The following is a 22,313-nucleotide window of genomic DNA, read 5'->3' as shown; positions in this document are numbered from 1 at the left end:
GGCGGAAAAACAAATCATTTGAATACATACCCGGGTGTCCTAATGTTCATTTCAGTGCTGTCACTTAGAGGGGGGAGGGAGGGGGCACGGAGAGAGCGCATTGTGCCTCTGACAGGATTGGCTTTGTGTGTGATGAATGGGGCTGTCACAGACGCTGACAGGTTTGTGTTCAATACATGTGGATGTACAATACGCTCTGCATCCCGTGACAAGCTGGGAGGCTTCTTGTCCCGATAATCTCCATATCGTTTCATCTGCGGCTGCTTATGGAGGATGTGGTCACTGAGGGGTGTGTCATGGCCGCTGCACACACACTGTGGCAGATCCTCTGGAGGCAGAAATGGGACACAGAGTTGACTGATGTGTTTGAGCTTATTTATTTTCTTTTTGTTTTTTGAGTCTCTGGGAGTTTCTTAGTCCTGGTTCACTCTGACGATAATGTATCTCAGGTGGTATGATAGCAGGCGAACAGCCTCTGAATACAGGTTTAAATCAGCCAGATAGAGAAGGCAGGATCCGAACATGCAAGAAGAAGAAAAAACTAAATCTGTCAATTATAAACACTTATTTATACACTGATTGTAAGAGATGAGGACCACAGAAAAAAGAACCTGTGTGACACTATATGAACTTTTCTCCTCAGATATCTGTGAGCAGCTGTGACTAGTTTACACCTGCAGGACGAGCTGAGACAATGATCTGTGTTTCCACTTTTTAACAAGAGCATCAGGACTCGTGATAAAAGTGTCGCTTCCTCCTCTCTCCCTCTGCCTCCTCCGCTTGGATTCAGTGTAAAAATCATAAAAACTGTAGTTCTTTGACTCCTCAGATTTATGTTTCACCAAACACTTTTTCTGCTCCTTCAAAAGCTCCTTCAATGGGAATATTTACAGTATATAAAATAAAAGGAACAGAGACTATAGCTGTGTCTCAATTCAGAGGCTGCATCGTTGGAAGGATGCGGTCTACGGAGGACGAGTCGTGTGCAGCCTGTGTAGACGCTCAGGCCAAACTGAAATGAGACGATCTGATCCTGCTTGTGTCATCTGCTGTTCCCGCCCTTAACCTTGCGTCACTAAACGTGGCTCCTGTCGCCTAGCAACAGGTAGCTAGCGGACTAACGTCACTTAACTTAACCAATTAGTTTAAAGATAATTTGTTTCGTTATTTTTAAAATTTGTATCGCGAGCTATTCAGTTGAGTTGAAACCAAAAACGTTAACATTTAAAAATGAGAATCCGCCATCTCGTTTGAATTGGTGCGCAATAAATCTCGGGACACGTTGGCCCACGAAGGATGCACCCGATGGATCCTTCGTGACCCGAAACATGGCCAGCAGCTCCACACATGAATCTGTGTAAGAAAAATAACTACATATTAAATATGGTAAGATGGTAATAAAATGCATAAAACAAAGGGGAGGAAATGTATTAAAATGAGTCTGCTGCAGGAAATGAAATCATCGAGGAAGTGACAGAGAGGGAGGAGGAGGGTGAGTGCCTGCATGTCCGTCTCTTCTATGATTTGCATTCATGCATTTAGTTCAGAGGAAAAGGAGGAAGGGGAAGAGTTACTCTGGAAACAAACTAAAGCAGATCTTTTCATCATACAGTCAGAAAATTAATGTCAAATATTTAAGGTTTATTGGAAACTGATGGACAACTATCCAAACCTTCTGATGGTGATTATTTCAAAAGTCGATGTTGTGCTTGAGCTCGACAGTAAACTGTTGACACAGTTAGATTTTTCCCGATGTTGGCTGTTAGCTTCAGAGTAAAACTCGGTCTCGATGCTGTTTTGAAAAAAAAAAAAAGGTTTTCCGCAGGAGTTTCTCTCCGTGGATTCATTGCTCATGGCCGTGATGGAGTGTGAGTCTATTCTTAATATTTATGAACGGCTGCATCAGAGTAAGTTATGGACACGGGTCGGGCCAAGACCTCGCTTAGCTTTTTCACTCCCCTAATATTTATGCTTCCCCGACATTTTTTTCCTAACACTATTTTTCCTGTTTTCCTGTCCATTAAAATACCTCAAGTTTAGAGCTAAGGGAGGCCAAAAGAAAGTATGAGACAGAAGAAATGGTACATTAAAAAAAAGGGTTTATGTAAGGTTAATACATCATTAAATTCCCTAATGGTAAGTGCCTGACTGTCGAATTGTCTGTAATCTTTTCTCTTGAAGTTTGTTTACGCCGATTTGTTGTTAAAGTTTGATGTGATTTTTTTTCTGACAGCGCGAGATTTTCTTCCTGTTATTATTCTGTATTTGCACAAGAAATTATTTACACGACCTCCACCTGAGGGTTTCCCAAAAGCTTCTTACATCATTAGACTCTTAGATCAAACAGGCTTTATCACCTGCTTTTTACATAAGACAGAAACCTCTTCCAGCACCTTGACTTCAAGCCTTCAGTGAAAAACAGAGGAAATAATAATGATTTAACAGCTGGCTGAAAACATGCAGGCGCGTTCCAGTAAGAACTGAGCTGCACCTCAGCTGTGATGCACTTCAGTTTAATCGCTTGTATTTCACCTCGTGGACACATTCATTACTCTGTGAAGTGCATCAGGACTGGGCCAAAAAGCAGCGTGTTTGCTAATAACTCTTAGTGTTTGTGTTAGCCTGCTGCGGTGAGCCGTGTCAGCATCGTGACAGTTCACATTTAACATTAAGTCTTATTAATAACAGAGAAGTAGGTTACACATTCACTCTGAAAATAACTAAATGATCTGGCAGACGTGTTTTCCTGCGCGAGTATCTCCACACATGTGGTCGTCCGAGTCAGCCAAACAAACGGCGGGAATTACGACAGATCATTTCTACACCTGTTGCTCTGTGCAGGAGGTCGGATCTGAAGTGTTCAGTCTGTGATGAATAATCAGGCTCACTGAGGCTTATTTTCTAACTCAGCGGCTATTAAAAGCATCATCAGAAATAATACATAATGGAAAAATGGATGAGCAAAATTATGGCTCTCATACAAAGAGAGACATTGGTAAATAGTGCAGAAATCTTAAGTGTGCCAAAATTTGTGTGTACAGAGCATAAGGGCCTGTGTCCACTAATGGCGTTGTTTGTGCTGGCAGCGCCTATCTTCTATACAAACCCACGTAGTTCAGTGTTTTCAGCGCTCCGAGACCTCAATGCTAAATCCCCCTCTGCGTCAGCCGCTTTTTGTCGCTGCGCTCACAGCACCCTCAGTTAAAAATAGTTCAAATTTTGGACCACCACCGCGCTCGTCAATGTCACTTCTCCGTCACCGACAAATAAAAATTAAGAAGATATCAATTTTGTCAACAACAATGGCGGCGAGAATCCTTTCGTTTTTTCGAGGGCACAATTTTGAAAAATGTCCTTGAATAAAAGCAAATCTGAAGCAAACAGAGCAATTCAAAACAGACTTAACACTCATTACAAAGGGAAGCTGAAGTGCAGCCAGACAACTTTCGTAACCTAGCAACAGTAAGCGCCGGTGAGAAGCACTCAGAAATTAAGCCAGTGCGAAAAACTCTGTTAGTGGACACAGGCCCTGAAGCTAATCTTCTTCTACACAAAGTGAGTAAAACTACATCACTTGTGTTAGCCTTATCATTTCTATATGATGTGTATTCCTTCATCCCCTGGTCGGCTCTACTTCTACTTTGTTTTATTAAATCTTGCACACCAAAATGTCCGTGGAACAAAACAGCATTTCCACAAGCAGACAGAGATGAACACTCATCATGTGATGTTTAAGTTTTGTAAGTTTCCCACCACAGCCCGATCCTCTGGGTGTTTAATGACTACAGGTGAAGTATTCTCTGCGCTTTGACCTTTGACCTCGAAGATAACACAAACTCACTCAGCTCATTCCTCCGTGGGGATCGTTCAGAAATAATCAGGGACAAAATGATGAGGCAATGACCACATTCACATTTATAAAGTACTTCAGCAATGACCTCATTTCCTAATTAAAGCTCGTATGAGATTATATGTGTCTTTCATCACACATTTTGCTGCATGCTTCGAACACAACCACACACTTCAAGAGTTCAACTTGACATTGTTTTTTTTTACACCTTTTTTTCATCCCTGATGTTTATGTTGTCTTACTTTACATTTGTACTTTTTTAATTTATAGATTTGTGACATTTTATTGTTATAATTTTAAGTCTTGCACGTCGTTATCTTTTGTTTTTATTTCCTGTCTGTGTTTACATTTTTGCTATGTGAAACTTCAGGGTGAATGTTTGTGTGAAAGGTGCTAATAAAGTTGTGTTGAATACAGCAAGTGTTTATAAGGGGAACACTAAATCTGATTGTTATATATTAAAGCTGCTTACAGACAATAGTTTGGGCCTATTATTTTTAATTCTCATAAACATTTTCTTTGGAGTACAAAATCAACTCAAAGCAGTTAAACGTGACCCGAACACTTCAGGTAAAACACTAGTTGACAAAAGTTATAAAATGTGTGTAGGAGTTTTTCTCCATCATGAAAACAAACATCTACAACCTGAAACAATGACTGATATTCTTAATTTATGTGAGCACATTCAAGTTTCTGCTCTCGCTCTTTGTTGTGGTTGGAAAACAGAACCTCTGCTCCGAATGACTTCACAATATTAATGTGCTTTTAAGTGAAAGCACTCCTTGTGTTCCTGTGACCCAATTAAGCATCATAAGTCTTTCTGTGTTTGCATTTTAGGGATTTGCTGAACTTCCCAAAACACGACCCACAAAATAACTTAGCAAAGCTCCTCCTCTCAGCTCTGGATCTGTACTTATTCTAAAGATTGTTTGACCTTCCCGGTGCGGGCCATTACTCTCCTGTGAGCCCCCTTCACCTCTCCCACCCTCTCCTTTTTTTTCCACAGATGGATTTTTTGTTGCATTAATCCCACAGATCAGGTGGGTTTTGTCAACGTGTTAAACTTTAATACTTTGGGTCATTTATCTTTACGGCCGAGCCCGGGGTCTGTCAGCGACCAGACGAGCTATTTCCTCATTTGGTTTGGGAGCAAAGTGGCGCAGGAGAGAGCAAACGGGGGAGGAGGCGGGGTGGTGATGGAGTGGAGTGGATTGGTTTAATGAAATCCTGATGTGAGGACGGAGAGGAAGACTTGGTCGAGGGGTAGAGGGATGATATTGGGGGTCAGCATCTAAAGAAATCGTCGCCCCTCTGGAGAGGTGTCTTCACCTGGTCATTTATGTTGTTCTTGTTTGGAGGAGCTCTTGAAGCCACTCATTACCTCTCACACGCTGCATCGGGGACCCCAGCGGACGAGGATAGAATTGCAGGTGATTAATTTGTGGAAAGCTCCCCTGGAACGTGCCCTGCTCTCACAAGCATTTGTCTTCATTTGCCAAGATATGTACAGTGACGTGAGGAGATAGGCCTTAGGAGTCCTGACTGCACGTTTTTTTTCTCCCTTCTCATTTGAGGAAACAACAGATCAGGCTGCAGTGAAACATCCAGCACGATGGCTGAGCTTGTTGCTCCTACATTGTCTCACTGTTGGTCGTGTTCATGTGCTACAAGGAAACAAAGTGTTTTCTCGCCTCATTTAACAGCTAAAACCGTGGAACTAATGGACGAGTAATGAGAGTCATGATGCTGGTACAAACATTTTGTTTTGTTGTCTGAACAGAACAGAATCAAATAAAATGTCAGAGCTATATTTCACTGAGAGAATTACAACGTATGAAACAACAGAAAGAGGGAGAGATGGAGAGCATGTGTGAGTTTGGAAGACATTCTCTACTATTATTGGATGTGAGTGTTTATAAGCCGGGGACATAATGTTAAGCAAGCAAGCAGGTGATTTATTTGAGGATTAACATTAATTTGTTGCTTATTAACAAAACCAAACATCTTGAAGGGCCAGTTCGCCGGTTTTCAACCTCAGTCATATCACGCTATTATGGGGAGAGCCATTATGGCAGAAAAAAAAAGCAATTTCGCTCTGTGCCTTTGGAGGACGCTATCCGCTTCTCCAATGGGCCCTGGAAAACCTCCGCCAGACTTTGTAAAACGCATCATCTAGCGGAGGCCAGGGAGCTCGCTAAACTACACTTCCTCAATCTAGGACGCCCGCCTCCGATGTCATGTCTCGTTCAAAATCTTCATGTTTGAAATGTCGACTGCAGAGCTGAACATATTTTAGACGATCCACCGGTATATTCTCGTCATATTTCGGATCCTGTACCGCTCTGAGCCGTTGCCTGCAGTGATCAATGTCCTTGACTGGAAAGCGGTAGTATTTCACTCCAGCGTCTCTCGCTGGGCCGCTCCTTTCAGAGGGAGGGGCGCAATGCACGCTGGGTGTTGTAGGAATGTAGAATGGGTGAGCCCACGAGCTGTTTGTACAACTTTTTCCACAGCTATGGCGCCAATTCCAAATATTATTGCTTCTATCAATTAGAGAACACCAGTTGCTCCTTAAATGACCATTAATTCAAAACGTTAGACCTGGGGCGCTGGTTTAGCTCAGTCTGTAGAGCAGGCGCCCCGTGTACAGAAGCTACAGTCCTCAACGCACTGATCGCAGGTTTGACTCCCGGTCTGCCGATCATTTGGTGCACATCATCCCCCACGCTCTCCTCCCCACACTTCCTGTCTCTCTTCAGCTGTCCTATCTGATAAAAGCAAAAGCCAAAAAAAAAAATACTCTTAAAAAAAAAAAAAAAAAAGTTGAACCTGGAAAATTATACTTTTAAACATGTTAGAGTACCATACAACTAAAAAGTGCTGAACTAGATTACAGAATATATACCACAACAAATAAAATGTAAGTCTAAGACAGAGTGTTAGAAGGAGGATAAACCATCTTAAAGGGATCTTTCTGAATAAAGAGGGGCGCCCCCTCAACTGTAAGGTGGATGTCACTCTTACTGAGGTGACATCTAAGCTAATTTGACAGTATATGTATAATTTCAAACTAGCTTTATTTATTGCAGAGCTTGAATAAGAGCGTAATAAAATGTTTTAAACCTTATGGATGAAGAGCTGTTGTTATTTTCAAAGAGTATATGTAGCTCTTTGCTCTGCACTTCAGCCTCTGAAGTGTTTGTGTTGTTTTTGATCACAGCTCAGCGTCAGACTCCCATCATCACCTATAAATAGATCTGACCATGTGCACTATGTAGACTATCTGTGTTTATACGTGTGTGTGTCTGTGTGTGTGTGTGTGTGTGTGTGTGTGTGTGTGTGTGTGTGTGTGTGTAGTGCCTGTATGACAAGGGCTGTATCCTGAATGTAAGGCTGGTCGGGGGCGTTGTTTATCACACAACATACTAAAAACAATTCACAATAAAAACAGTGCCTGTTGAAACTCAGGAAAATGCATTCAATAAAACTGAACATGTCACTCTCTTGACATAGAGCTGTAAATAGGCTACTATACAAGTCATGTGATCAGTTTACTGCAATTTAGATGTCTGCAAATAACCCAGAAAAATACTAATTATGATATTTAACCGCTCAAATCAAAAGACACATTTTTTTCAGAGCTGTAAAAATGTTTGTTTACATCAGATTTCAGCAGAAAAGTCTGTTTTATGATCACGTGACAGACTCAAAATACCTATATACTAGTTATAACTTAGCCCCTTAAGTGATGTATGCAGGTAAACATCACATCATGAGGTCATTATTAATTAGTAAAGAATAAATGAGACACATAAAAACAATAATGTCCCCATCACAGCGCCATCATGATAATTAGAACAATATTAGTGTAAGGTAATTTTAGGTGCTCGTTTTGGACAGGCTGGCTTTGGGCTACAAACACCACACACACACACACACACACACACACACACACACATTATAAGTCTAATGTGTGGTATCAGATTCCTCGCTGTGCAGTCTGTGGGATAATTACACAGTAATGGAGCTAATCAAGAGTCAAACAGGAGAAACATTCTGCTGTAATCCTGCTTTAAGCCTCCACATATCCTTCTTTATGATCTTAAATAGGCCCCGGTGGCCCATTAGGGAGCAACGAGGACGACCACGCTCCACTCCCTGGAGAGAGAGAGAGAGGGAGCGAGGGTGGAGGGGGGTGGAACAAAATGAAGCCACAGAGGCCGACTGTAGCTCTGCGTCTGGAGGTGTTTGGGAGCAGTTTGCTCTGCGTCTCTGCGGCCGTGCTGCTCATAAAGGTTCGTTACATGTCAGACGGAGGAGACGAGCGGTTGGTGGAACAACACAAAAAATCAGTGCACGACATAACCGCAGATTATTCACTTTATCCATGCATGATGGAAACAGCTGTGTGGTGCTTTGTGCATGGGCTCCTGCTCTGTATCAGCCATGACTATAACAGCAGCACCTTGTTCACTACTGTATGTGTGTGACCCAATTATTCACACTGCAAACATACACTATGTTGGCAGTAAGGACCCAAGACATGACAGACGTTTGCTATGACGTGGTGAAAGGAAAAGATACAAGGATCAAGCTGTGCGAGGGTTCTGCCAATATTAGACACAAAGTGTTTTTTTACATTATTTCTCTTGATTCTGAAATTTTTCCAATATTTGCTTTTTTTGCAGATCTTACACAACGTTTGGTGTGTGTTGCATTAGTAGTGTTCACCAGCAGCACGTTAAAGAGGTTACTAGCCATAACTTCTCTTCATATATCACCCAAAGGTTGGGGTTAGTATATTCTCTGAGCTTGCATGCTACAAGGTTGTTAAGGGTGTCATTTAGAGCTGAAGAGATTATTCAGTTAATCAAAAGTCAATCAACAGAATATTATTCAGCAATCATTTTAAAATCAATCAATCATTTTCGACAAAATTAGAGCCTGACCGACACTGGATCTTTGGGGCCGATGCTGATTCTGATATTTGGGAGTAAAACAATTTCGATATTGATATATATATATAAAAAAAGAGATGCGCACCTGTCACAGTAGGGACAGTCCTCATTTCCCATCATGCCTGCTGACTGAGTAGTTTGTTAAGTTGTTAAGTTGTTGTTTTATGTTACAAAATGCAAATAATAATTGTTGTTAGTGTGTGTGTCTGTTCAGAACATGTGTTTATAGTTGTAACCACGAGTGAGGGAGCTGTCACATTTCTTAACTCCAGCTGTATTTTGGAGGACACATCATAGGAAAAATAAATATAATGCCCTCTGTTTGATCATAGACACAATGACACTGCCTTACATTGCCCAGGGATCTTTTTATGGTTTATGATCTGTAAAAATTCATACATGAAAATCGGAGCATATTGGATGACATATTTGCTGATACCGATATATCTGCGATGAGCTAATATCGGCCGATAAAATCAGCTGACCGATAAACCGGTCGGGCTCTGGACGAAATGCTAAAAATGTAAATGTTCCAGCCCCTCAAATGTGAGGATTTGTTTCTCTTCTCTGGTTTATGGTAGAAAATTGACTTGTAAAGTTTTGTGCTGTTCTAATCTAAAAATGGCACCTTGATGATGTTATATTGTTAGAAATTGGTTATTCAAAAAGATCAATTGACATATACAGTATATATATATATATATATATATATATATATTAACAACAGCTACAACTGTATTGTCATTAGATAAGATAAGTTTGGACACTAATGTATCAAATCTTGTGAGTCCAAACTGACAACAAACATCAAATAATCTAAAAAAGAACAAATATAGATTTAAAGTTAGTAACACCATCAGCAGCTCGTCACCATCACCTTCTCTCTCAGCTGCCTGTTTGACGGCTCTGCTGTCTGACACTGATCAAGCAATCACCTCCTGTCAATCAGCAGTAATTGCTTCTAGCTCTCTCTTCAGAAATCAACCTGCTTTTGACAAAACATATAAAGAAGTATGAAAGCTGCTGAAACTAACGCGCGCTGAGGATAAATGATGAAGGGATACCTCAGAAGGAGGCCAGTGGCCAATAGGAGCTGAAGACTTCACTGACGTCATCTTTACACAGAGTGAAGCTGTTGCGAAGATGAACACCTGAGTGTGAATCCGTACCGGTGCGTCCAAGGACAGCTTGTCAAAAGTTCTCCTGGATAATAGACACGAATGCACAAACACAGACACGTACAGGACAGAGCACATGGGACGCCGAGCTTTAACCGTCACGCGCATAGACGACTTTCTATATGTTCGGTTGATTTCTTAATAAAATCGTAATCTCTGATATGTATGTTCTGGAAATATATTTATAATCTATTATTTGTTCTCCGGGTTGTTGCTGTTATTTAAAAAGCATACAGCATATCTGTGGCTTGGAATTACATTCTTTTTTGTATTGATTCAACAGCTAGAAATAATTTTTAAGGTAGGCTACTAAAACAAATTTTAAAAGTACCGCGAGGCCTCATCACCACTCACCTTGATGAAGCCCCTGCAGCGAGCCGCACAGTGTGTCCTGCAGTGGGAACAGGCCGGTTAAAGATGGAAACAAACACACCCACAGCGCCCTGAGCAGCCTGCTCCTGTATCATGTTATGGTGAGAGGCGTTTACAGCTGTTTTCTTTCATAATACAGGACGGCACGCTGCGCTGCGAGAGCTGCCTCCTTACAGCAGCAGCGCAGGGGACAAAAGCGGAGCCTGTACGGCCTTTACATATTCACTATGATAATGACCCCAAAATAATGAGCTATTTTTAAGGGATAAAAAAAACCCATAATAATATTTATTAAAAAAACCTATATCTAAAATAATCTGCGGTATGAATGGGGATTTTACCGTGATCTTATCAAACATTATTTTATTTTTAAGCTCTTATTTTTATGATATTTCTATTGAGATTTGTTGGTGGTGCTTTATAGTTACCTTTAAGGCTATTTTATCGTATATTGTCTATTTTTTTAATTTGCTGTGATATATATTTATATTAGTGTAGTCTGTTGTAGTAAAGGATTTATAAGACTCTGTTTTGTATGTATATATATTTTGGGGAGATACATTATAAAAAAACCAAAAAAAAACGATGCAAATAAAATACCAATAAATGCATCAATAATTGCTTGTATCTGTGCTTTAGCCTACCAAAGCCTACCTAATCGAAATCGAAAAGAAACTCCTCTCTAAATATGTTATGTTTTTAATCTGTGCAGACCCACCTGAGTCTGCAGCGATCTGCTGCACGTCTCGGTGCGTGCAGAGCAGTCTGTAACGTGTTACAGCTCACTGTAACCAATTACATTTTCAGGATTATTATTGCAGTTGTTGCATTTGTCATCACCTTCTTCGAGGCTGCGATGCAGGCGGAATTTGATACTTTAAACAGCCCCTGATACTCGCTCCGGAGCGCAGTGGATTAATTTGGTGATTAATGAGAGAAAGGCTGACCTTCACCGGGAGGGAGTTTTCCCACTGCTTTGATTTTATCGAGCTCAACGATGATACGAAGGCTAAACATTTGCCCCTCTGATTTTTTTATGGGACAACAGTGATTTTTACATGTGATAAATTAAAATCTGTTTGATAAATTGCTCCTCACAAAGAGAGAAAATAACGTCTTAAAGTAGCTCCATGTAACGCGCTGCCTTTTGGAGTAAAGGACCCCGATACTGATAGGACGTAAACGCGGAGCGAATCATCCAATTAAATCCTTCAAGAGCTGATGATTGATGATGTCAGCTGCTCTGCTTCTAATTAACGTTTAAATTACGCAAAAAGAGAAAAAAAACTTCTCAGCATCGCTGCTTCACTTCAGGCCTGAGCGCTCATTGGTCAGTTGTGTGAGGGGGTCTCAGGGCTGTTCACGCTTAAACTACATTTGATGTTAATAATCTACAGAAGCCTGTGATGCTGCTCAGTGCCCGCTGCACCTCTGTCTTTTATTCTATGCGTGAAATAGAATAAAAGATTCCTCTTTCTTTCACCAGCAGGCTTGACCTCAGTGTGGATGATAAAGGCCTGCAGGGATAATGTGTGGAAACGAATATAGAAATCTATGCGTAAGATTGAAGAGGATTTTCTGTATTTATGAGATCAAAGATTCCGTCAGACTGAATGAAAACGGATTAGCCTTCATGTGTTTGAGCTCTTTTGAATTTCTGGAAACATTTTATTTTTATTCTTTGAAATAATCACAGGCTACATCTGCAAAAAAAAAAAAAAAAAGTATTGAATGTCATTATATTTGATGGTCATTCTTTTTATATTTCAAACTCATGTTGAATTCAACTCCTAACATGTCAAGGTAAATCATACCCCTCGTGATATTAAATCTACTCGCACGAGCCCAAATCTTTGATCAAAACGACGCATGTTTCTCTCCAAATTCCCAAATTAAATCCACGCCCATAAACTCCTGCTCGTTATGCAGAAATATATATTCAAAGCAGCCACAAAGGCCGGACCTCCAAGGCAGCTAATAGAATTTCCTGCTGTTTTATGACTCTGTCCCTAAACCAATGTCACCATATGCTCCTGTTGGCACAAGACTCTCCGCAGTGGCTTCCTGGGCGGCAGGCAGGCTTTATCCAAATGGCTCCGAAGACTCTGATCGTGTTTAAAGAAAAAATAGCAGCAATTCTGCAGCTTTTGTTTTACTTAGCGCCTGCCTCGTGTCAGCAGTTGGCACGTAGCTTTTAATTCAGTAGCTGCAAAAAGATGTTACATTTAAATCTTTGTGTGCAGTAAGAAGAAGCTTTTGTTCGATTTCATGTGAAAAATGTGTCTTTGTTACGTCTATATTTCATCTCAGGTGTAATTCAATTTTTTTTTACAGCTGTCTTTCTATTTTCTTATAACTGCAACATTTATATTTCGTTCTGCCCTCGTTTAATATGAAATCGTTAGAATGCATCCAAACGAATAAACACGTCAAAAGCAGATAAATGTGTTGAACCTGTCGAGCCTTAAATAAAACAAGGTGTGTTTCCTCCGAGCAGACGTACCTGCCGCTCTGCTCCGCGTCCACCTCGTCCCCGTTTTGTCTCTAATCCGTTCCTCTCTTCACATCCTAAAAGCCCCATCAGTAAAAACTCACGTTCTCCGTCCTCAGACTCGGAGCCTCGGCACGGCGTCACCTTTATTATCCGCTTGTTTCACGCTACCGCATTGAATTACACAGGAACTCTGCGTTTTACCTGCAGGGTCAGACTGAAGCACGGGTGATAAGTCATATACAAAGGAAGCATAAAAAAATCAGTATGAACAAAAGAGAAATACACTCTAATAGAAGACTCTAATATGAAAATGTTTTTCTGTCTTTTCTTTCTGTTTAAAAAACAAAGATTTGTGGCTTCTGTGTCAGATTTGAAGCCTTTCAAATATCTCACGTTTTTCTTAAAGTCATATAAAAATAAACATGAGCCTTGCTGGCAATGTCTTTGTAAATATTTTAAATTTCAGATTAGAAACAGACAATCTCTCTGCAGTCATAAAGAAAACAATAAAAACAAAATCCATCAGCTGTCATGTTCGGCACTGGTTGAACATGGAACAGCGTCTGTTTGCTGGTATCAAATTCTTTTAATAGACGTCTAAATCAGCTCCTTAAATGCGCTCATTGTGGCTATTTTTAAGCCAAATTCCCGTGCAACACGGTGCCTAATGCGCAATTTACGCATAACGCTCTATGCGTAATTACGCACGAAAATGACAGAATGAATATCACGGCTGGAGGCCATTGTTGGCTCGGTTTTCTTCCAAACTTTCCATAAAGCAAACATGCTGGTGGCAGGATTTTAATGGCCATCAACTCTCCCTTTCTAGCAGAACACACCAGCAGAGGGAAACAGATGCATAAACATTTCAGGGCATCTTTCTCCTCGGCAGCAACAGACTCCTCCTCCTCCCCACGTCCAATTAGTTATTATGGTCCGGCCCTTTAAGACGCAGCAGCGGGTCAGCAAGTAGTGTAGTGTTTCTCTAATTGAACTTCGCCCAATCAACAATAACTCGTTAGCAGTCGCTTTCTTCTTCTTGCTGCTTGGGACAGCTTTTTTCGCCTTGCAGGGATTCTCCCCCTCCAGTCTGTTAGTGCTTAAAGATCTACATGGAGCTTGGCAGAGGAACTTCGGCTCTCTGAGGGGAATACAGTCCGGCTGCCTTTACAACTGCGCCCGGAGCATGGTTATTTTGGAGGAAAGCTCTGCGGCGAGCTAAGTTGCGGCATTCGGCTTTGAGTGTCAAAATATAGAAGGGGGTCTACGAGCAGCAGAGTAAACACTTGTGGACGCGTAAAACTGCCACTTTGATGAAATAACCAACTTTTCTGGAAGCAGCGATTCTTCGGGACTGCGATGACCTCCAGTAAAGACATGAAGGCAGGTTCTGTGTTACAGTCCAGCGGCGAGGAGAGGAGACGAGCTCCCTTGGACCAGCTGCCGCCGCCGGCCAACTCCAACAAGCCTTTAACGCCGTTCAGCATCGAGGATATCCTTAACAAACCCTCGGTAAAGAAGTCGGTGGCGAGTATCTGTCCGCCCAGAGTGCTGGAGAAAGTGACGGGCTCCAACTCGGCGAGGAACGGGATCACCACTCCCTCGTCTCCACTGTGCGCGCTGGAGGAGCTGGCCAGCAAAACGTTTAAGGGGCTGGAAGTGAGCGTTATCCAGGCAGCAGAAGGTAAAGAAACGTTGTATTTATAATTAAGTAATTCAATTTCAGATAGATAGAACTTTAAAGTGTTTTAAAAGGGTGTAAGCTCAATAATCAGCACACACGTTGCAGGGATGTCTGCTAGCTTGGTTTGTTTTGACTTTACATGTGGTAAAGTGAAGACAGCTGCACAGGAATGCTTGAAAAACAGAACAAAAAATGCAAAATATCACAGTTACACATTTTAATGTGCATGCACACAATATGTGACGTGCTAAACCTTGATAATACACTAGCTAATATACTTGTACGTGCTATTAAAAGGCTATCAGCCATTATGGCCTACTCATGCACTTCTATGTTGGATAAAATCGAGTGACAGATTAACTTCCTTACAGTTCTGTTGTTCTGCAAAAAAATAGACCCTAACAGTTATATTATTTTATTAAATTCATGTTTGGCCCAAGATGTGACAGCATATTCGCAAAAGGGATGAATTATTTCACTATTTTTTGTGCAAATGTATGTTTTTTGATGTTGACAGTCCTTTAAAAGGTAGCCTAGTTGTAGCCACAACGTGCTCTGCATTCAGGAAAGTTCATAAACAAATGTGTATTGAAATCATGTAAAATAAAAATATAGGAATTTGCTTTAAGTAAAAAGACAAACAGAAGCCTGTAAACAGAGTTCAGGCCTGTTACGCAGTGCCCTCTGTTGCTGCTGTACTTTAGGGAGAAAGTGACCCTTACGGTTGTTTTCACGCGTCTAATATGTTTTCTTCTCTCACCCCTCCAAGGTCGTGAGCACGTGAACTCTTTCGGGCAGAGACAGACGTCGAAGAAGAGGAGAAAGTCGCGGACAGCCTTCACAAACCACCAGATTTACGAGCTGGAGAAGAGGTTTTTGTACCAGAAGTATCTCTCTCCGGCCGATCGCGACCAGATCGCGCAGCAGCTGGGGCTCTCCAACGCGCAGGTCATCACCTGGTTCCAGAACCGCAGAGCTAAACTCAAGCGGGACCTGGAGGAGATGAAAGCGGACGTGGAGTCGCTAAAGAAAATCACCCCTCAGACCCTGCAGAAGCTCGTCAGCATGGAGAACATTGAGGATCCTCAGCAGGTTGGGGGCCCCGAGGCCAGGTCGCCCAGTGTCTCCCCGACCTCCCAAGGACACCGGGCCTTCCCACAGTCCCCCTCCTCCTCCAGAGACCAAACCACGGATGAGTTCTCGGAGGACGACGAGGAAATCGAGGTGGACGATTGACAGTCATTTGGCCTGTGATTTTCATAAGCAGCAGCAACAAAGAGTGTATTAAAAGGGGGCATTTTTCTTCCCAAACTTTTGCACGGATATTGACAGAAAAAAGGAGAATATACACATAAAAACATTTCTGGAATTTTTCCCTCCTTCTCTTTTTTTTCTCCTCCATTTTAATTTATTACCCGGACTTGTAAAGCCTTCCAAGTCTGTCGTTTAAGTTTCACCACAATATTTGAGGAATATCTGGTTTCCCTGCAGACAGACCTGACTGTTCTGGTACTGTGAGACTGAAAACTGTGTCATTTTTCACGCTCGTTTTTTAAAGGGGGGATGGAAAGTTGTGCAATTATTCTTGTTTGCCATTTATTCGCATTCTTGTGTTAAAGGAATCGGGTCTGCCAAATATTTAAATGAACCTCCTTCACGGTTGAGGTGTCAGTCCATCCCTCCTCCAGTGTAAAATTATTATTTGTTTTGTTCTGAGCGAGAAGTGTTTCTGCAGGAATGCAGGCCTGGTCGCTGCGCAAAGGAGGCGTCAGTGTCGACTGCAAACTTTTACACGCCCTGACTTCTGTATATATCAAACATCCTATGCGATAATTTTATTGTAACATTCTATTTAATCAGCATCTATGTAAATAAAGGTTATATGATATTTCAAGAAGCTCTCGGCGCGATTGGATGTCTGATTGTGCAGGGAATTACCAAAGAATGCGCACATCTTAATCACACATGTGAGTATTGACACAGAGAATTATTAAGCCATTATAAATGTGATTTAAAGGGACAGTTACTAGAAGGTCTCAAATAATTACTACAGAGAACGACATGTACTACTAAAATCCTAAAAGAAAACTAAAGGTGTTTAAATAACCTGTAAACTCAACATTGCGCACCACAGACACTCTATGAATCTATATTTGAAATAGAGTCACACTCATGTCTAATATGCCTTTTATAGGGATATAATAACAGGGATTTGTGATGTGAGATTAAGGAGACACGTAAAATATTCAGACGAAAAAAAAACACACACTCTGCCTGGTTAAAAATGGCCCTTTTGAATAATTGACCCCTGCTTTCAGCCCTGAAGTGCCATGACTTCAATTAGCAGCCGTCCGCCGCCTTTCTTCCCATTCTCTCGCCCGGCTTTGAATGCATCTTGTCACAAGAAGGTCCCGGTCTGGCCGCGGTGTTAAGAAAAGCTTGCACCCACCCCTGCGCCATATGTTTTCTTGCTCCTTCCATGAATCGTCTTTAACACAACTAGTCGACATGATTGATTAGGTTAACCCGCCTTCGCCTTACAGAAAACAGCTTCGAGCGAGCCGTGCGCAATAATGGCACGCATCTGCCACTCTTAACCTGGGTTTGTTTGGAAAGAGAGAAAAAGTCTCCCCATGAATAGCAAATGTGTTAGTGTGAGGGAACTAATGAATAAAGCTCAATGGGAGGCTGTGGAAATGCGACGTGCTGCTGCTGCTGGCTGACCATTTGCAACTGTTTTCTAACAAGAGTGTGTGTGTTAAGTGTGTGTGTTAAGGAAGGAGGGGTGTGTTATCGTAGTTAATGTGCTACAATGTTATTTAGACTAAAACAAGCAAGACTGTTTCACTAGTGTTCAACATAAACCAGCTGACAGGATATTTTTATTTTATTGCTTTCTTGCGCACAAAAACGCAAAATATAAATAATCAAGTCAAATGTTATTATTAATTATGAGACCAAATATTGTTTTTTAATTGGTAACTGTTTAACTTTCATTAACCAAACATGTCAGAAGAAAAAAGTAATAAAATAATTCGTGTTTTCAGCTTCAACAATTCAAAACGATTTTTATAAACACGTTTTTTTTATTTAAACTCTTCCTTAAAATACTTAAAATTTTAACATATTTACTTTATAAGAGTGTGTTAATATTAAAAGTAATAAATGATTATTATATTCAGACGATACTTGACGATTTATTTTCTATTATGTACAAAACGCAGTCGAAACAGATACAATCCTCTCACAGCCACTTCCGCTTGAAAATTAAAAGAAGAAGACACAGTATAAGAATCTGGGACTAAAAGGAAACTAAAGGGCTCGTTAGGACAGATTTTCTTTTCTCTTTTTTTATGGTGGGCAGAGAAACAGAGCAGGCTCACGCGCACAATAGAAGTAATCGGCTGGAATCGTGGAGGTTGAAAAGTCAAGTAGGTCTTTTATTATGGAGCCACTGTGGACTGGCAGCAGGGACAACACAGAGGACGGAGCTTTAAATACAAATCCAAAGCTGTTCAAAAATATTAAAATAAGCAGTAAAAGAACCAAAACTTAAAGGTGAATAATCAGCCACTATTCCTTCATCTCAAGCTTCCTTTCATTCCCCTATACTGTTTATTTTATTATTTTATTTTGAAAAATTAAACTACAGGACAGGACTTTGACACGTGCCAATTTAACAAGTTATTTTTTAAAATTCTGTAATATTTTCTGCCTTCAAACATTGTTATCAATAATAGACTAATTTTCCGAGCTAGCCTTAAAATGACATCACATCTCAGGAGGTGCGAGTGACATGAGCTAAAGCAGTCTGAAATCAGCAGCCCTCTTTGTCAGGGGGCTCATTTAGATGCACATTTTCCCAGTGTGTTATCATCACACGAATTAAAGAGCAGAGGTGAACGCCGTCCGACTGGAAGCTGAAATTCTCTATTTTGGCCTAAAGGTCACATCTTTAGGGGGTTATTGTTTTCATAACACACGGGCGCCCTGAAGAGACTCACTCAGGGTTTATAAGGGTGGCTGGGGGGGAAGTCATTATATGGTGTGTGTGCCTGTGTGTGTGTGTTCTAATGCTGCTGACGGGTGTGCAGGCTTTCAGTGGGTTTCTTTTAATCCTAGTTTAAAAACATGAACGCAGGGACGAGATTGGGAACAGCCAAAGGTTCAAATTAGCTTTAGGATGTTATTAAGGTTTTGGGGAAAATATAAAAGGATTTTGTCTCCGAATAAACCAAAAAAAACTTCTTGGAGATTTATGTACAGGCCTTAACTGCTCTTTAAACCGTTGTTTATACTGCTTCTTTAGTTATGTGAATATCTGGAAAGTCTTCCTGTGCAGTTGCCTTATTCGAGTTTATTGACCTTTGCACTAAAGTGGGAATCTGCTCTGGCCTTGATGAACACATGCTCCTTTTATATGAAATCTAAACTTCATTTGTCGCCTTTGCCCTTTAAGAAACATAAACAGACTGATATCAGTCTTTGAATACCAGCGAAATAAAAAGAACCATCTAGCAGTTTGACCTACAACAAGGTTAAAAAATAATGATTAAAATAAAAAGATCCATTTCTAAAAAGGAGATTTACTTATTAGCATTCGGCTGTAATGTTGTGGCTCCTGCAGCACAGTCTACTTAGAAAGAGCTGAGACAGAGGAACATACAAAGCTTGTAGATATTATCAGCCGGTGTCAGGTTATCAGAGTCTTTCTCTTCACTCTGGACAAGATCACACACATCAAAGCCTCAGGGCCTCCTGCGTCTGCTGTTTGAAAAGAGCACCAAGTGCGCCACCTAGTGCTCATCTAGGATGAAGCAGAGCCGCTGCAGAGAGACAGTGGTCTGTGAAATGTGTGCAAAGATAAAGAGGTTTTGGGTTTGGGCTCTCGTCAAACCTTCACGCTGCAGCCTGCAGTAATCCACCAAACCATTACGCACAGTTTTCTCTGCGAGCCTCTAAAAAGTGCCGTAAAATATCGCCACATTTAGTGTGTCACATAAACTTTTAAAAGACGAGGAGGAATGCCAGTTGGCTGAAGATGCTTTGACATTTCGTGATGCTTTAAGGGGCACTCGCTCCACTGATTTTACGCATGAAGCTAACTGTATTCAGCATGAGGAGGATTATGTTTGGTTGTGGAGGGGGATTTCTAAAGCCTGACAAAATAATCATCATGCAAGTAATCTCTAATTGAGTCAAAGACTAAAATTAACTTTAGGATGTTATTAGGGTTTTTGGGAAACTACAAATATTGTATCTCCATAGAAACCAAAAAAATAGTCTTGGAGATTTATATTTCAGGTCTAAACTGTTACTAAACTGCAAACGTGTTCATGGTAGTGCTTCTTTAGCTGTGGAAAGTCTTCCTGTGCAGTTGCCTTATTCAGGTTTATTGGCCTGCGCACTATGGAAATAGAAATCTGCTCTGGCCTTGATGAACACATGCTCCTCAGCAGGCATAAGACTGAGGGCTCGGCTGATGAAAGATATGAGCGGGCCTGCTGCACGTCTCTAATGAAAGATTATATTGATTGTATTATTGGAAATGCAGAGTCCAACGTTTGTGGAATCGTGTCCATCCTTGGAACAAAAATCTCTGCTGCCACAAACGTAAAGATGAAGATAAAGATAAAGATAAAGATGAAAGGAAAACATTAATGCTTTAAGTCATTTAACAAAAAGCAGTTATTGTTAGTACATTTTTGGTCCTGGAAGATCAAGAAACACTCTCACCACACGGTGCAGAAGGTTCAGAACCTGTTGTGTCACCTATAACAAGTGTTCGTCCTCCTGGAGGTTTCTGAATATTTCTGTGATAACTTACAATATTGAAACACGGCGGATTAAACAGGATGTTTTGGCAATGCTGGAACAAAAACAGGCACTTTAATTGTCATTAGAAAATAACAGATTGATTTAAATTAGAACAAAAATAAAACAAGTTTTTGTTCAACATGCTTTGACGTCCTCACCATAAAGTTTAAGATCACTTTTGTATCATCAATGAGGGAACGTAAATACACCTGCATTTAAAGGGTTAATCATGAAAACAATATAATAAACAAATCTGGGACACATTTACTGAAATCTTCCATTTAGAGGAGGAAAAAAATAGAAAATTCAACCGCTCAGATTACAGCAAGGTGAATTATAAAAATTGCACAGCTGTAAATCTGCGTGGAGCAGGCCGAGTGTCTGTGAGAGGAGCACCACTGAGGGACGCGGCCAAGAGATGTGTGTGGACACAGAAGGAGCGGCGGGTTATATGGTCGAGATAAGAGACGCATAAAAATACTGCTGCAGTCGAGGCTTCGTGATATGTTCAAGTGTTTGCCAGAGGGCTCGTAGAAACTTAAACAAAGTGCAAGAAGCTTCTATAATCCAGTAAAAGTGACTTTTTTGGACCATTATGTTGAGTGTCATCAAAACACGGCATCATCACAACAAAGATATACTCTGTAGCAAAAACCCTGACGCTGGAGGCATCTAACTGTGGAAATACTTCTCTGCAACAGGCCCCGGAGGAGCAGAATCAGTGCAGAAAAAGGTAAAAATCCCACAGTGAGACCTGCTGCAGTCTGCAAGAGATCTGCAACCCGGGAGAAGATTTATTTTTCAGTAAGACAATAACCCCAAAGATAAGCCGAAGCTGACAGGTATGGCTTCAAAACAACAATGGCTGGCCAAGTCAGAGTGCACAATTTGTGGCAGGACTTTTGAATTATTGGTCAGTCGAAATCCCTGCGAATCTCAACAGACGCTCAGTATCTGTGAAGAAGAATGGGGAAAATGCAGTGTCCAGAGACATAAAGCTCCACACAGACTCAGCAAAGCGCTTCTATTACAGGCTGCATTTACACGGCAGAGACTCAAAGACCTGCAGTATAAAAAACATGAAAATGTTCATACCAGAAAGCAACCGGAGTCGCTGCTTATACGTAGACTTCATGTTTAAACAGTTGCTTGAATTTTAACATTGAAAGGCTGTTTTCAGGATTACTGTAACACGTTGGAGCACAGCTTGCATGCTTCCTACGATTATGACTGCAGGGTAATTAGTAAGTCATCAGTGGTCATTTTCCTAAGTGCAAGATAAATACTGCGGCCTGCATGAGCAGCATTTCCCAACGGTTACATGGTGAGGATTCACTTCTTTCCCCTTCATATCAACATAAAAATGCAAAACTAATTTACATTTCTGTGGCTCGTGATTCACGAAAGATCTTTGGCCTTGAAAAGAAATTCAACACATCCTTCATCACGTTTGTTTTCATCAAAATAATACCCAAAATGCAACAGGTAAGCAATGTTTTGTCGCTTGTGAAAGACATGCAAAGAATGGAAAAGTACTAAGGTATTAAAAGTTTTAGGATAACAAATAAAAACATGTTATTTCTTTGATGCTGTTGTTTTTACGAGAGATTCAATAACGGCGTTGTAAACGACATCCTGGCTCGGTGCGAGTGTGCCTGCAGAAAGCCCAGAGGCTTCCCTCCCTCGACAAGTTAACTTTCTAGCCTTGAAGAGCACCTGGCATTCACCTGGAGTTTAACACCTTGCTAGTGTGAGCGACCGGTATCCCTCTTTCTCCTAGTTTAGAATAAAGATATTTCTATTATTATAAAACTTTTCAAAATTAAGGATCACTCCTCCATCAGTCATGTGATTCACACACACACACTGTTTCAAGTGTCTGAGACTTTTGTGTATACCTATAAGAATGAAAGCATATTATACAAGCAAGCAATACAAACTATTATTTCTCCAATTTTAA

The 22,313-nt window shown here is 40.9% G+C and overlaps 1 protein-coding gene across 1 annotated transcript; it reads left to right on the top strand.

Annotated features, from left to right (window-relative positions):
- Positions 1 to 14,211: 14,211 nt before the first annotated feature.
- Positions 14,212 to 15,772, top strand: lbx2 (ladybird homeobox 2). The gene is made up of 2 exons (XM_069670492.1): positions 14,212 to 14,536; positions 15,306 to 15,772. The coding sequence occupies exons 1-2, from the start codon at positions 14,212 to 14,214 to the stop codon at positions 15,770 to 15,772; spliced, it is 792 nt and encodes a 263-aa protein (XP_069526593.1).
- The last annotated feature ends 6,541 nt before the right edge of the window (positions 15,773 to 22,313 follow it).

This window comes from Semicossyphus pulcher, unplaced genomic scaffold, assembly GCF_022749685.1.
Source record: "Semicossyphus pulcher isolate SPU_LCO1_2020_fin unplaced genomic scaffold, fSemPul1.0.p SCAF_2, whole genome shotgun sequence".
NCBI lineage: Eukaryota > Metazoa > Chordata > Actinopteri > Labriformes > Labridae > Semicossyphus > Semicossyphus pulcher.
The sequence above is the reverse complement of the archived record's forward strand: the minus strand, read 5'-3'. Positions and strand labels throughout refer to the sequence as shown.